A 17,126-nucleotide genomic window follows, 5' to 3' on the forward strand; every position below is an offset into this window, starting at 1 on the left:
CAGCAAACAGATCACTTCCTACTTAAAGAAACACTGTTCTGACATTTCTAAGCATTGTAACTCCACCACACTATTATCTTATGTCACTGACCCAGACATGGTAGTTCATTTGGATAAGACCAGGATCTTCCATCAAATGTTTGACACAGCACAACTTAGCTACCTTGAACTGTTGGAGATAAAGAAGAGAGCTTTGAATAAGAAGGCCATCAACTTCAAAGATGATGACACTTTCCCCAATGAATGGAAAGTGTTCCTCCACCCCCCTTAACACCAGCATTTGCATGCGTTCATATGGGGATTGTCTTCATCAGTCAACAGGTGACAACATATAAGTATCAGATCATTTGAAAATCCTGAGGTTATAATTTGATTGTAGCCTGAAGATGTCCGATTGAAAGTGGTTGAAAAAGTTTGCTTGACTAGAGACAGTTTTGCTGGTTTTTAGGTTATTGAATTAGTTGGATTTTAGTTGGTAATTTCTTTTGATTTCTTCATATATCTTCCTAAGCTTTCTATGTCTTACTATCTTGATGCATCCCTTATCTTATGTTCTTTTGTTCATATAATCCTCTATCAACTGTCTAACTAGCTTTTTAGGATACGCAAATCATATTGCCAATCATTCAATACAGCTTAACTCATTGTACCAATATTTTGGATACATAGAGAATGTGTTAGACCTGCTAATAAGGGTCTAAATGCAGAGATTTTGAAAGAGTATAGATCTTCTGATTATGCCAGTACAAAGAAAGACCAACATTTTTGCTATGTATAAATGCTCACTAATATATCCATTATTTAGTGTAATGTGTAAGTTTAAAAACGTGCTACTGTGCTGCACCTAATGTAGTTTTAGGGTAAACCTAAAGCTATTGTCATTTATTCTTTTGGATAAATTCTGCCACATTGAGTTTTTCATCATATAATCAATATATATTAAAATTTATGTATCTTCTATTATGCTGTAGCTTTGCATTCTTTAAAATTTTTGTAAATTTTAATAGGACCAAGATGGGCATCATGGAATCTTGGCATATTTTTGTGTATACGATGTGCAGGAATACATAGAAATTTAGGTGTGCATATATCTAAAGTAAAATCTGTAAATCTTGATACATGGACTCCTGAGCAAGTTGCAGTAAGTGAAAAAATTTCATTAGCTTTTTAATTTAAAATTTGTTTAATTTTAGAAAATCAAATAGATGAGTTTTGTTTTCTTAATTAACAAAAGATTTAATACTTAGTTTTAATTTGTTTTCAAATATCAAGTGTTTGTGATTTTTTTTTCTAATTTCAATTATAGAAAAATTGAAGACAAACAAACAAGTAAATTTTTTCGTAATGACAATTATTTAAACTTTTGATGCAGGAAAGACATGCTTTAATTTCATATCTCTTTAAATGATATTTATGGTTTTTATATCATTCATATATACAAAAACTAGGATTTTATCATGTTTTTAATGTGTGGTTATTTAATTTTAAAGAATGAGTTTGTCATTATTCAATTAAATTAGGTGTTTTTTAAAAATGTATAATTAGTGTATCAAAGTAAATAATATGAAGGTAAGCAATTTCAGTGATGACTATATACTTTCATGCACTAGTTCTGGTTAATTCAAATTATGAAATACAAACCTGCTGCTGCTGTTCTTGAAATTCATATACAGTTGATTCTGCCTAATTGGGACACATCTGGACCTGACTAATTTGTTCCAATGAAGTGAATTTTAGGGAAACAGAAAATTTAAGATAAAAAGTTTTTGTCTGTATCTCTCATTATGTATTGAAAAATATAATTAATATTCAGTGTGAATACATATATGTAAATAAATTCAAGTTCAAAAATAACAATTAAAATATAATTATTAAACAAAAAAGAACCAATTATTTTTGCAGAAATTTATTGAGCATATCTTGATGCTTTTTTTTTTTTTTTTTTTACTATGCAAAAGTGGCACAGGCATCCAATGCAGAAATGGAACTTCCTTTGTTTCCATCTTGTATGAAATATTTGTTTTATTTAAGAAATAAATTTTTTAGCTTCCTAGTTGCTAATTCTCGATCAGGAGTATTGTCTTCATCACTATCCTTATCATTATCAGTTTTTAGGTGTTTTCCTGAAACAACTTGTTCAATAATTGCATCTGCACAATCCTCATTTTCATTGCAACATGGAAGGTTGTTATCAATTATAAAAATTTTTTGTGAATTATAACGTTTTGTAGTCCATAGGCAATCAGTATCATTATCAATCATGTCATTTCTTGTTCTGAAGTCTTAAAGCCACAATGAGAAAAGCAGTTTTGAATTGTGCTATGGCTTATTTATTACCAGTGGCACATTATATTGCTTGTAAAATAGTAATGTTGGAACTAATTTTATCTTTTGTAGATAACATACTTTCTTCAATTGCTTCAAAGATGTATTGTCCTAGCCTTCTTCAATACAATGGTTTTTTTTTTATGTTGTTGATGACAAATATCTGGACAGGACAGTTAAGCTCTCGCCTTTTTGAAATTAAAACAAAGCAAAACTTTAAACAAGACTAACAATAAAAGTTGTTTTCATCAAAACAGAAAACAAAATACTAGAATTGTGAAGTCCCAAAGACTGGTTGAAATTAAATATTTATATTAGAAAATTGTTAAAACGAAACTAGAAAAGAAAATCTCCATTGTTAAAAACCGATCAAAGATTGGATTAGTTGTGCTAGTCATATGAAACCGCAATGAGAAAAGTGCTATTGATGTAAAACAAAACGCAATAATTGTAAATGATTAATAATTGTAAAAGAGCGTCCTCCAGTAGAGATGGACCTTTTGACAAGGTGCTCGTATACAAATAATTAGAAATTTTGAAAAGGGGAAAGGTTAATGGCAGAGCAACATCGCATTGGGTCATTAAAATTATAAAACATCACAGACTATATACACAACAATGGGGGGAAAATGAGTGCAAGTTCCAAAGTTTTATCAACACTTTCTGTCCAGAGTTAACGGATGGTGTCAAGTAATTCTTCGAAGCGGATCTTTCTCGTGACCCAAACAGGGGTCTTCTTTCACTTAGGGACAGATGAGGGACCAATCGGGGAGTAGGAAAGAGGGATGTAGAACCAATCAGGTAAACAAAAAGGAAGAAAACAGTGATTGATAAGGCCAATTTTGAAGGACAAGACAGAGGACTCTGAGAAGTTTTGGAAGCAAGATAATGTGTGCGCCAATGCATGCAGGTTTCTGTACTTGCGTCCATCAAGAGAGCCGTGCCGCTGACACCGACCGACCGAATCTCCTCACCTGCCACTGCTCCAGGGCCTACCTTTGAGTGACGTTAGAAAACACCCTCGACACTTAGAACTTTCGAACATTCAATTGTTTAAAGAACTTTGTGCGTAGTGTAAGTTACTTCATGTTTAAATAAACAGGTTTTTGTGAGATACTTGTCATCTGTGACTTCTCTACCACACCCACATGTGAACGACCCTAGATCATCATCCTGTCATGGGATTAACGATTCCCCTAGAGGTCAGCAAATTTACAGAATTATAGTGAGAATATCAAAGTTCAGAGGAATTTTAGATGATCAGGATTGGGTTAAGTGTTGATAATGACTTCCCTCATCCTGAAAGGTTTTGAATTGTCACTGGGAGACAAGGGAAGACCAATCGGAATGTAGAATAGGGGAGAGAATCCTATAAAATGTGTTTCAAGGACACAATGCTCTTTGCTCCAATATTTGTTGTTCTCCAAGATCCACTATTCGTTCAAGTTTCATTGTTCTATCTCCCAGAGTTGTTCTCTCTCTCCCCCTCCAAGGTTCATTCTTTCTCCAAGAACTGTTATATCCAAGGTTACCAACGAGCAACAGGACTGTCAGTCTTGCAGATCATCAATAAGGGCTTGAGTAAAGACATCCAACTGGACATTCAGACTTTATTGGACTTTCTTTTTGAGAATTGTAGTGACAAGGATATGAGAACTTTTACTTTTTCCCATTTAATAAAATATTAAATGGTAAGCCTATCTGTGTGTATTTCATGCCCATGCATAATCCCTTGTCTTGACTCCTTGATCATCCTGACAATCACACACTGCTGACAGACTTTACATATCCAGTGGTTGTATCAAGGATATGTATTAGCTGAAAGAAACTCTAGATCAGCGATTCTCAACCTTCTTAGTTCCGTGACCCCCCCAAAAAGTAAATATAAGTAAAATTAATATTTTCCAACTCCCACCCAAAGGAGCTTAAAAACTCAGTTGACAGAGTATTTCCTCGAAGATAAAAATGATTTCTCAAAGAGATGGGTACTGAAACAGTCTAGTGAAAATGTTGTTGCTGCTGCTAAGTTACTAGTTGAGATTCATGACCAGCTCATCGAAATGTCTGCTGACAAAACACTACAACTGCGATTTACATCTGAAGATTTTAAATATGTTTTGGCTTGCTCGCTGACATGAATATGGAAATTTAGTCACAGAAGCATTGAAAATATTAATTCCTTTCGCCACGTCTTATCTCCTTGAAAAGGGTTTTTCATCTATGGTTGTGCTAAAAACTAAATACAGGAATCGTCTTTTATCACTTGAAAACAATTTGCTTTTGTGTGTTTCTAACATAGATTCGCATATGGAGAAAATTTTAAATGAAAAACAAATGCAACCATCACATTAATTTCTTTTCTTTACATATGTACTTATTATAAACTTATAAACATTTTACTTACAATAAGTAATTTTTTTTCTCATAAAATGATTTCATTATTGTTTTGCAACCTCCCTCCTTTAATATCACTGCAACCCCCCCCCCAGGTTGAGAAACACTGCTCCAGATGAATGTCTTTCTTTCAAACATTCAACATGAGAATGAGCAGAAGTTGTTCAAGAATATCAGAACTGTTCATGACTTTTTCTGCAGTTCTGCATCCCAACTCAAGTCATTTCAGAAAAATATTGAATTTCATCCATGCATTCTTGTTGGCATAATAATCAACTGTTTAACAATCCACTCATTCTAAGATCTGTCGAGCCTGAGGCTTAGAATGCTTTTCAATGACTATCAACTTCCATTTCTCTTCCTGACATATTACAGAAGCACAATATGGAAATGCTATTCATTGGGTGTTTTTTTTAACTTGATAGTATTTCATGTTTAAAACTTGGAATGATTGAGGTTGGCATGGTAAAACAGCCCTGTTTCATCTGCATTGTAGATTTGATCATGACTAATTTTTTTGCAGAAATTTAGGCAACTTGATTTTCACTGTTTGGCACTCAGTGTCAGCATTATTTTTTCACCATGTGTCCTCTTAAATTTTACTTTCTGTCAGGTTTTCCATTGCAATAACCATACATCTGCAGTTCTGAAATTTGTGTGAACCATCTTTGTAGCTAACTCTTCTAATTTGTTTTTCACATTCAACACATCCTATACTTTATCAATACAGCATATAAAATACAGTAAGTCCCAAATAAAGTAAATTTGCTTTGTTATATTAAAAGACAAACAAAGTAATATGTCCAAATAAATAGTGGTTCCAATTAACTGGAATGTACTGTGTAAATTAATTTTAAAAAAGTGTGCTTGATTCAAATATATTAAGTAATTAAATCTTTTGTAATTGATTTTGATTTCATGTTTAAATTTTTATGAATTTTGATTATTTGAATCTAATAAATTCAATTCAAATATGACATTTGAAGAAAGTAGAATATACAATAGTATACTAATTTATAGTGTCTTTTGGGATTTTCTTAAAATGCACATGGTCTGTAAACGTGTGCAAAATTATTGTCATTTTCAGTTTGACGTTTTTACTAAAGATACTAAAGTTACTAAAGTTTTTTAGTAAAGTTTTTTCTAACAAGTAAGATAAAAAATAGTCTACATTTTCAAATTTAAACTTGAAATAATTGAATGGAAAAGAATATAAAATGTGGTATTGCTAAACAGTATAGAATAGTGTTGAACTAGTGTTCAGGGAACTAGTTCAAATTTGTTCAAATTCCAGTTTCGAATTTTATACTGGTCAATAGCTTGATGAAGACCAAGTTTTGGTTGAAAACATTAGTTTTTATCTAAAGCTTTTCATACTGGGATATAAAAAAGATTTTTAGTGTGTTGATTCAAATTTGTTTAAATTTTCTTTTTCCTGTGTTCAAATTAGTAAATTGTCTTTGGTCTGAAGCCAATTTTTGTTTACTTTTGTGTAGAAATTTCCCTTTCTATTCAAAATTGACAACTTTATCTTTTTTATTTGATAAGGTCTGTAAATTTACTGAAATTATTTTGTATGATCTTAAGGATTGTTACTCCAACTTTGCTTGTAGGAAAGACTGTTTCAATTGCTTTATTGGAGCAAATAAGTCTAATGGTTTCAAACTTTTCAGTTTATTAGAACTGCAAAGAATTCAGGATGTTTTACTTGAAAATATCCAATTTGATTTTAGCTATAAAAATTTAAGTTAAAGATATGTTCAAAGATTTTGAGACAAACTTGCCAAATTTCATTTGAAAAATCGCATCTCTATGTGCACTCCAGCAGTCAGTGACAACATCAGGTGATAGGCAAGTTCCTTCTATATATGCTGCAGCATGTCCTGTCTCAGTGGCAGTGGTTACAATGATGCACTCCTGGAGATCTGACCAAAGTTGCATAAACCATATCTTTCATATAATCTCCACAGAAAGAAATTTAAGGGGGTCTGATTGGGAGATCTTGGCAGCCATGCTATTAAGCATATCAGACTACAACCTGAGCTTTGTCATATGTGTTTTATTGGATGATAATGCTCATGATTTGATTTCTCGCCATCTTGCAGTATGAAAAAATTTCTACAAACTTGTTTTCCTATCAGATGCCACTTTTTGCTTTTATATATCTTAAACCATAAATTTTTTTATGGTGAATTAAAATTTGGTACTTTTTAAGCAGAACCTGTTTAAAATATTTAATTCAAAGTTGCTTTTGATTCTAAATCCCTAAACTGTTACCAAGTAATCATAATTAACTGTTTTTCTTAATTAGTTGTGAAATTAAGATAATTTTAAATTAGCAATTAATAATAAAAAATTATATTAAATTAAATATTTTAACTCATTCTTTCTTTGTAATTGCTCTCATAGAAATGAATGTATTCATTCTAAATCCTATTTAATTCAACAAAGCAAGAAAAATTTAGTTAAGCAGCTGTTTTTTGTCTTTTTTTCTTTGTTTTCTTAATCTCCTTTCATAATATTTCAACACTTGTTAAAGTATTCATCAACTAGTACTTTGTCTGCCTTTTTAAGATAAATTTTGTCACTCCTTTTTGTTAATTTTCTATTGGTGACATCAATGTAAGATTTTCTTGCTAGCCTTATTCAGAATGGCTATATCATCTACTGCTACTTGTGACTTTTTCTGCAGTCAGTCATGTTTTGAATATTCAAAAATAGTTATAGGATTTCTAAAATTCTTTAGCTAGCTATATTAATTCTTTCCTTTCTGAAATCAAGTACATTTATACTCAATAATGTAGAGGGACAAATTTTCAAGTTAATGGAATTATGTTTTTTTTTATATATAACAAATTTTTTGTATAAAATAGAACATTGACACCATTAGTGGAAGTGTTTATACAAATTTGTCATAGACATTTCACACAGACAATAGCTTTTTCACAACAATGTTTGTCTTTGTTTTTGATGTGGTTGTGACCACCTTGAAAGCAGCTTATTTAATGAATGAGCTAGTTTCTAGATAGCTCTTTAAAATCTTGAGCTTTTCTGGCTTTCCTATATGTACTGGGAGCAAAATTTCTTTATTGGATAAAAATGTTTTTGGGAGTTCTTCATTCCATCATTAAACCAAAATATTCTAAAAACAAATTCAAATTAAATTATCTAGACCTAATATTTTCTATTGATCATTCTAGGAAGTTCAAATGCATGGATGGTTTCCCAGTTGAAGAGCACACTACAGGGAAACGAATCATACACACATTTATCAGAACTACTACATTCAATTTTCATTGGTTTAGGAAGATAAGTTATTCTTCATTCAAAATCAGTTTAATAGCAGTTTTCCATCTTAATTTATATATTCCAAATATCAAAATAAAAATGATTGCATCTGTTGATGGAATGGAGATGAATGAAAAATGTTTGTTCAAAAAATTTTTGACTTATGAATTTTAGTGTTTTTTTTTATTCTGAAATCACATAAACTAGTTTTTGAATATAATTCCATTTTTTCATCTTCATTTGCTTGTTTCTTAAACTTTATTTTTACTTCAGCAATGATTTCTTCAGTTAGCTGTCTGTAGATGCTTAGATTTTGTCAATATTGATGGTAACCTTTTGAATGACAATTTCATTATTCATTGTAATGAGATTGGTTCAGCCATCTTTGATATAGTTGATACATTGGAATTTCCAATAGAATCTATTTGAAGTGTCAACAAATGTTTGAGGGACACATGCTTTTTATGCAATTTGGACTGATGTTTTGTATAACTTCATTCCAAGCTTCGTTCATTATTTACATTGCTTGTGGCAGATTCACTCCCAACTCTCATGATCCGTATTCAATACCATGTAACACCTTTTAGATTATGATACAGAAAGCATATCGTACGAAAGTTTTTTGAATGATTCTTCATCAAAAGGTTGCAATCTATAAATTGTATTTGGTGATAAAGCTCAATACTACATATTTTTAAAGTTATCTTTTATTAAATCTTTTATTGAATCTTTTATTGAAAGAGTGGAGGAGCGTTTTTGAAATTAGTTAAAAAGTGCGACGTTTAGCAATGACGTAGAGCTGCTTACGTCATCACTCGTTAGAGGAAGGGCAGAGCGATGTAGGAATTTGTAAATAGAAAAACAGTAGAATGTTCGGAGGAAGCTTCGTTTACGGAAGTTAGTTGAACCGTTGGAATTTGAGTTGTTCGATTTTTTTAATTTTTTTGATTTTTTAATTTAAATTTTATTCGGTTGGCACGTGCGTAACGGAAATATGACTTCGTTTTTTTTTTGTTCGAAAATTCGTTGTAAGATCAGAAAGCTTGAGGAAGGGTGCAGTGAAGTGTCCGAAAACGTTTGCCATATAATTTAAGTGGACCGGCACCGGTTATTAGGTTTTTGGGTGAAGAATTATTTTTAAAGTATTTCTTGATTTCTATAATAATGTTTCCACTTATAAATCACATCAAATTTGCTTCTTTAGTATATAGAATAATTGAAATGAATTATCAACCAGTTAGTGTATTATTAATTAGTGTTTTAGTTTTTTTATGCCAGATGAATCTTGTTATTATGAATATAATTAACTTCATTCTCTGAAAAACAGTTAGCTACTTTTGGAGGGCTACTTTGATGTTTTTGAGAATGAAGTCATTAATATGATCATAGGATTGTGAAATAAATTTGGCAATAGAGTTAGGTGTTAGATGCCATCTCTAGTGCCAAATTTATTTCTAATCTATAATCATTTATCCAAAATTTAACCCAATCATTTATGGCAGGATTATTTATAGGATTGTGAAACCAAAAAAAACCACTTAACTAAAACTACATGTAGTATACATTTGGAACAGTTTACTTGCTGTAGTCTGTACTGAATGTATTTAAGTTTCCCTTTTAGTGTTGTGAAATTGTACAATTTTAATTTTTTTAGGTTTGAAATTAAGCAATAGATAAAATATTTTTGTATTTTGTTAATTGATGTTTTTTGTATTAGTCATGTTAATTTTTAGACTTTAAGTATTCTTTTAATGTTTGTTTTAAATGATGCATTTTATTGCGTCATAGTGATTGTTAATTCAATTTTTTTTTTTAAATTTAACTACAGTGTCTACAGCAAATGGGAAATAGCAAAGCCAGAGCTGTTTATGAAGCCAATCTTCCAGATAATTTCAGAAGGCCACAGACTGATTCGTATCTTTTTCTTGTGAAAAGCTCAATTTTAAATAGTTAATGTGTAAAAATTTTTTAAAATCAATTTTACATTTGCAATATGTAAATAATAAACACTGCAATAACCTAATAAATCGTCAACAATATTTTAAACAAAGTGTGAACATTTTTGCCTGTGTTGAACGGGCATCATCAGGCAACACTGTTGAGAAAACATGGGCAAAAATGTTCACTTTGTTTAAAATATTGTTGCTGGTTTATTAGGTTATTGCATTGTTTATTCATTTATTTTTTAACCAGTTGTAAAGTAGCAGCTGTTAACTTGTAAATAATTAGCTTTAAATGCAAATGATGCTTTATAAAATTGAATATATGTTAATTAAGATTACTATAATTCAGTGGCGTGCCGTGACGTTTGATGATAGGGAAGCTGTGTTTTTGTAAGAAGCCGACTTCCAGGGGCAATCAGTTAATTGCGCGTCAGTAATGATCTAGAGTCCATTCGTACGTGCGTGGTGGAATTGACGAAGATTGATATAATCTTCCTTCTTTCTTTCGTCCATTTGATTGGTCACTCTCCCTCAATCACGCTTCCCGAGTGGTGGTCTCTGGTTACTAAGCGTAACGAGACTCTTACCTGGAGCCGGAGAAAAGCCAAAATAGAAGATGAATTCGATCTTCCACTGATCGTAGGACGACTTCCTTCCGCGGTTTATAGTTTCTGCCTGGCAGTTTGATATAAACAATGAGTGTCCGACTACAAACGTCTTTTACCTATGTCTTTTTAAACTAATAAATTTTTCTCTAAATTAACCGTTTTCTCCCCTCTTTCGTAACGGGTCAGACCTTTCCGGTACATGACATTTCCATAAAAGTTTTAAACAAATACTGGAAATGACAAAAATAAACGATTTATGTATTTTAGTTGTAAAATATAAATAATACATACATAATAAAAATTGATACGATACAAACAATGATCGAAAAACTTGTTTTTTTAAAATTTTTTATAAACTAATTCTATTCGGCGGTTTTTTCCGCAAAGTCGTTAATTACTTTATCATAAAAATCGCTGGTCGCAACTCCATCAACGTATTTAAAAGCTCTTTTTCTATCGAAAGCAACGCTAGCGACGACAATCTTCCACCGACTGAGTGTTCCTGGCCAATGTATGAATTTCCTTCGTGGTCGAAAAACTGCGCTCAGCAGACCCACCGGTACATGGTACCGTAAATATTAATGATGTTAAATCATATAATTCTTTTAGTACGTCTTTGTTCGGATCGACATTAATTATAATGTGTTTTATGTCTAAGAGTTACTTGTCGATATAGTCCGGACACGAATATAAATATTGCGATTCGCTACGTAATTTAGATAAATCAAAAAATTTCCCGTAAAGTTTACTTAATTTAAAGAATTAAAACACGCTTGGAATTGTTTTTCGTAATATTAAAATTATTAACATCTAAAAGTGATAAAAATTCTAAAGATTTTGTCTGAAAAACTGTCAATATAATTATAATTTTCTTCTAATTATACTGTAATTAAATATAATTTTGCAAAAAAACGTACATAAAAATAACGTTGAATAATCTTTACTTTTTAAATCTTAAACAATTCACTTAGTCAGATAGCTCCCTACCCAGTGGCTAAGGGATAGAATCGTTGGAAGCGTTACACGTGTGTAGCTTCCACCAGCTAAACCAGCTGAGGTTGGTGCTCTGTAAAGCGCATGTGCCAATGCCCTCTGGCTGCTTTACACCATTCAGTTATTCTCGCCGTGGAAGCTGTCTCGTAAGCACTTCCATTCCGCCACTGATATTCGAATATACAATAGCAATCTTATCGTTTTTTTCACACGTAGTATAGAAATTTGTAATAAGTTACATAATGCAGTTATAATAAAATATTAATTTTAATAATTCAAAGTACGTTAAAATATGAAAATTTATATTTTAGAAACTACAAGGAAAGGTCATTGGAAAGTGGAAGCGCTGCTTCTACCGCTTCCAATGACGGCACGCCACTGCTATAATTAGAATTAATTTGATTTAAAAATGAAAAATTAATTGTAACTCAGTTCATTTGTTTGACAGATAATTTTTACTGTATCTAATCAATTTGGAATGAAAGAAAATTATTAAAAAGAATGGTATTTTCTATTTAGTATCTAATTATGTTTAATAGTTTCTTACAAAGCTATCAAAAAAAAAACAAATAACTAGCCAAAAAAAGTTGAAGTGCTAAATTTTTGCCCATGTTGAATGGACATCATTAGGCTAATCAATCCTGCAGCTGTTGAAACAATGGGGATTGCTGTACATATATGAAAAAGGAGGTTACATGAGAGAAGAAAGTAATTTTACAGTTTGAAGAAAGACTTCCATGCTGTGGGAAGGAGTCTACATCACTAAAGTTAATAGTGGTATTTTTGTAAGCAGCCTTAATAATTTCTATTGCATCTCTGAATTTTTATTCTTAATGATACATAAAAATTAAATCCAGATTTTCATTAATACAAAAAAGTGAAATTATTTTTCTAAGTTAAAAAAAATTATCTGGAAGAAAATTGTTAGATGTAGTCACATCAAGTTATACTATTGTTAAAAAGTTTAAAATCATTCAAAATGATCAGAATTTTTAACTGTATGTAGAAACCTAAATTTATATCAATGGAGCTATATTCATTTTTTATAAATACTATAGGTTGTTTTATCAATCCAGTTGCCATATTGGGTAAATGTATTGTGCACTTCTCTATTAAATAGCAGTGAATTTGTTAGACATTAGAAAATCTTGACTTGGCACAGTTTGTTTTCTGTTTGAACTAAGAATTGAGTCAGTGCTAGCAAGCCAATAATAATGTTTTGGGGTGTCATCTATGACAATTACTTGTTGCTAACACAGCAGTGACATCAGCATTAGCTTAGAAGAAAAGAAAAAAATTAGAGTTAAAAAAACATTGCATGCACTGGTTTGAGATACAAGGATGCTAGCGCTTGTACAAAAAATGTAATAAAAACTGTGGTTCTACAATTTTTATTACATTTTTAATTTTCTTGTCTCTCATTATGTAAAATGACAGATTAATCAAAATTGATTGATTAAATTTTGAGAACAAACTCAGTTCTATAAGCTATATAGAAATGGCTCTGCTAATGGCTTGCCTCAAATGGTGACAATCTACTATATAAAACTGAAAAACTGGGCAGTCTGTCACAGTATGCCAAAAACGGCCACTAGGGGCACCCCTAGCTATTATTTAAATTAATGAATTTATTATTTATACAACAGAATGAACATTCACTAGGGGGTGTCCCAGGTTACTAGTTGTAAGCTGTAAATTGTCAAAAATGGTAGAAGTGGAATTCATCAATTTTAAGCTTGATTTAAGCTTGAAAATTACTTTTGATGCTATACATCAAAAGTAATTTTAATTTTTGTTTAAATGCTAGTGAATTGAAATTCAAAAATTTGTTATAGATTTTTGACATAAATCTTACAATTTACCGTAACAATTAAAATGGTGGTCACACTGCAATTTTCAGCCATTCAGGCAACTATAACAGCTATTCCCATTAACTAGCAAACTCCCTCTGAAATTTGAGTGTAACCATGACCAAAAACAAAAAGCTTTCCAATGAACAAATGTTATGAGAACAAGTGCACAACCTATGAACAAATGTTTTGATCAATTTCTCATTTCCCAATCCTTTTGCTTAGAGAGAGAGTGGTCTGTTTCCTGAAATCCTGGGATATAATTATTTTTAAGATATTCAATTTCAAGATTTATTTTATGATATAATTATTATTTTTTTTAAGTAATTTAATACGTTCTGTAACCTCCAAAATAATATTAAACAACAACATTACAACCCGATACATTATAACATATAGCATTGATTGGCTTGTAATTCAAAATATTATTAATAATGCTATGTTAAAAATTATCTTTGAAATTTTCACAAAAGAAAAAATTTAAAGTTGTTTGGAAACTGCTTACAACAAAAAGAAAAAAAGCCTTTGAATTGAGTTGAAAATTTATAAGAAAAAATGAACTTAGATCAAACTTCTAAGTTAGAAGGTAATTTTTGTTTTTTAAATAAAACATAATACAAAATATTATTGTAAATTTTTATATTTTAAAAAGCAAAGATGATCAATATTCCGATCACTCAATCTGATAATTATTTTAGTAATGAAAAGCCCTGCTACTGGGAATGTCCTTTCCGATTCAATTGATGTGGGTGGAATTGTCTTTAATCCATTTAAGAAAAGACAGATGTTTTGTTTTTTTTTTAACCTATAACCTTGAAGATTTCTAGTTCATTTTAGAAATGCATTGCAGTACTTCTTTTGCTGTCTAGTATTATTGATTTGTTTACTTCTGCTGCTTTAATAGTGCATCAAACTTATAGCCCAATAATTCAGCATTTTGTTTGGTTTTAATAATCAGGTTTATGAAGAAACTTTCATACTTGCATACACTTTATCCTTGCCCAATTTGCACAACCTGGCATAATGCAGTTATTGAAACTACTGGGGATTGTTGTTAAAAATTAAGACAGCATAAGTGCAATTATTCAAGATATTACAGGTTCTGACAAAGAAGAATTTTCAGTCCCACCATAAATAAGCTACATATTAATTAACAATCTGTGACATGCCATAACATGCAAAAATTTAAACTAATAAGCAGGCTTAAAATTGATAAATACAAATGCATTCTTATAGTTAGAGTTAATTATACTTTGCAAAATTTTCTCAACATAAAAGAAAAAAAGTGAACATTTCAGAATTATCTAGGTTATTTCCTGAGTTAAAAATCTCCCGGGATTCTGTTAGAGACCCTAGTTTTGATGTTTATCATCGTGAATATTTAAAACTGCAGCAAATTGGAGCACTGAAGTGGATTTTCAATTTATAGAATTGATTTATAATTATGAATGCCTGTAGAATTTATTTATTAAAATTTGAATCACTTTTTTGTTGAAAGATGTAAAGGATGAATCTGTTTGGCTCCTTTTCTAATCAGATGATGATAACTTAGTGTCAATCACTGTGAAAATCTTATTGCTCAGTTTCTAATTGTGCTGCTGCTTTGTTTCAGTTGTGTGACCCATTCATGTAACTCATAATAATTTGCAGTTGCCAGGGTGGCTGAAAATTCAAAATTTGACTACTGCGTAAGAGAAATGAATTCAGCCATGGTTGCTACAGAAATGTACATGCTACCAATGTTAGATATCATGAACTGATTTTAGATATAAGATGTGTAATTAGATTATACATAGGAACCAATAAGGTTACTGTGTAAATATTAATGTTTTTTAACTTAAATTATAACATATGGCATTAAATTTAATATAAATTAATTCCTTAATTTATGAAAGATCTTTAGAAGCTTTTATTAGGGCCAAGTATGAACAGAAAAAGTATATTGCTAAAGAATGGGTGCCACCGCCAATGCCTAAACCTGCCGTAAGTAATTTTTGACCCACTTTTATCAGATCTAAAACTCTATAAAATTATAGAATTTGAAAAAATTGAAATATTTTGAAGTGTATATATATATATTTTTTTTTAATGTATAGAAGTATATAAAAAGTGAATTTTTATCAGCTTATATTATTATCAGCATCTAAGTTCAGTAATATACAGTATAATAGTTTTTGAAGCCTATGGATAATCTGACTAATTAATTTCACTTAATTTTTTCCAGTTAAGGTTTTTTTGAGTAATTTTTCAATTTAATGAATAATTTAATTATTGGGTTGTCCAGAAAGTTTTAATTTTTGAAGACAAACGTTAGAATGCTGTATTTTATAAAAATTAACTGCTTTATTTTAATGATGTATTTACCATTGTTATCAAGTACCTTTTGCCATCTATCTTTTTAATTTATGAATCCCACTGTATTAGAAATCTGGATCCTGTTCATCAAAAAATCCTTCAAAGTATTATTTTAATCAATAAAAATCATAAATTGAAAATAACTAATTTTTTATAATGCTGGCCCCTATCTTTCAAATAAGCTATAAATCATACTAATATGACATAATTGTAATGTTATACAACTTACCAAAAATTTGTTTCAAATAACCTAAATTTTCTGGACAACCCAATATTTTATTCTTTGGTAATAAATTTTGTTATAAATGCACATTTAATATAGTAACCATTAAAAAAATTCTTAATTTTGGGTAGTAGTTTATTCACTTTCTACAGTACAGATAACTGTCTAGTGTTACCTCATAACTGAAAGATACTTTTTATTTAGCAATATTTAAATTAATTATGAACAAAATTATAATGTGTTAAGTTTCAAACATCAGCTATTAAATTCTTTAATATTTAAATAACTATGAATATTGAAATTATGATTTTGTACTACATTACATTCATATTATTTTTTTCCTATTGTGAAACAAACCATATTTAATTAAGCATATTTGTTATACTGAAAATGTTTTCAGTAATGTTTTAATGAGAGAATATTATAAATTTCAATATAAACTATAAAATTTACTTGTTTGTTTATAATTTATTGTGTACAATTTTGAACTATACCTCCTAAATCATTGAGTTCAAATTACATTACTTTGGATTTCAAAAGCAAATTTTAATACAAGTTTAATATGTATAAACTGAATTTAAGTAGAAGTATAATTGATCATTTTTTAAAATTCTGCAGAAACTTTTCACATAAATACACCAACAAAAAAGAAATCTTTATTGGCAGAAATCAATTGTTACAAACATAAGAAGGATGCTTTTTTTTTTTCAAAGACGCATTAAATTTTGTTGAATCTAGGACATCACAATTTTTTTGGAATAAGAATTAACTTGCTGATTATTGCTGCTAAGACAGTTAGCTCTACCATTTCAAAGCTCTTATGTTTCCTTTATGGATATGTCATCAAAACAATGTATGCAGCTGTGGCAGTCTTACTGGAATGCTCAGAATAGTAAGAAACTCTGAGATTAATCAAGAGATCATAAGTGAAATCAAACCATTGCAAGAGTTAGAGAAAGTTGTTTTGACATAACTATGCACAGGATGTTCTACCCAGAGCCATCTTTGTTGTATGATCTTATTTGTCAGTCTTGTAAATATATTTTAGTTATTTTTGGATTCTTTTCATTTACATTTCATTCTTATTTTAAACTTTCAGATGTTTTGATTAAAATCATGTCTAATACTAATAGTGCATAAAATGTTT

General features: G+C 30.1%; 1 protein-coding gene across 3 annotated transcripts in view; it reads left to right on the plus strand.

Annotated features, from left to right (window-relative positions):
• LOC136975097 (stromal membrane-associated protein 1) overlaps positions 1 to 17,126 on the plus strand; it is a 42,425-nt gene that overhangs the window by 3,420 nt on the left and 21,879 nt on the right. For all 3 annotated transcript variants that reach the window (XM_067270097.1, XM_067270096.1, XM_067270098.1), the window contains exons 2-4: positions 1,008 to 1,141; positions 9,836 to 9,921; positions 15,297 to 15,384. In XM_067270097.1, coding sequence (XP_067126198.1) covers positions 1,008 to 1,141; positions 9,836 to 9,921; positions 15,297 to 15,384 — 308 coding nt within the window. The remainder of the gene's footprint in view (positions 1 to 1,007; positions 1,142 to 9,835; positions 9,922 to 15,296; positions 15,385 to 17,126) is intronic.

Source organism: Centruroides vittatus, unplaced genomic scaffold (assembly GCF_030686945.1).
Source record: "Centruroides vittatus isolate TY-2023 unplaced genomic scaffold, ASM3068694v2 contig_364, whole genome shotgun sequence".
Taxonomy (NCBI): domain Eukaryota; kingdom Metazoa; phylum Arthropoda; class Arachnida; order Scorpiones; family Buthidae; genus Centruroides; species Centruroides vittatus.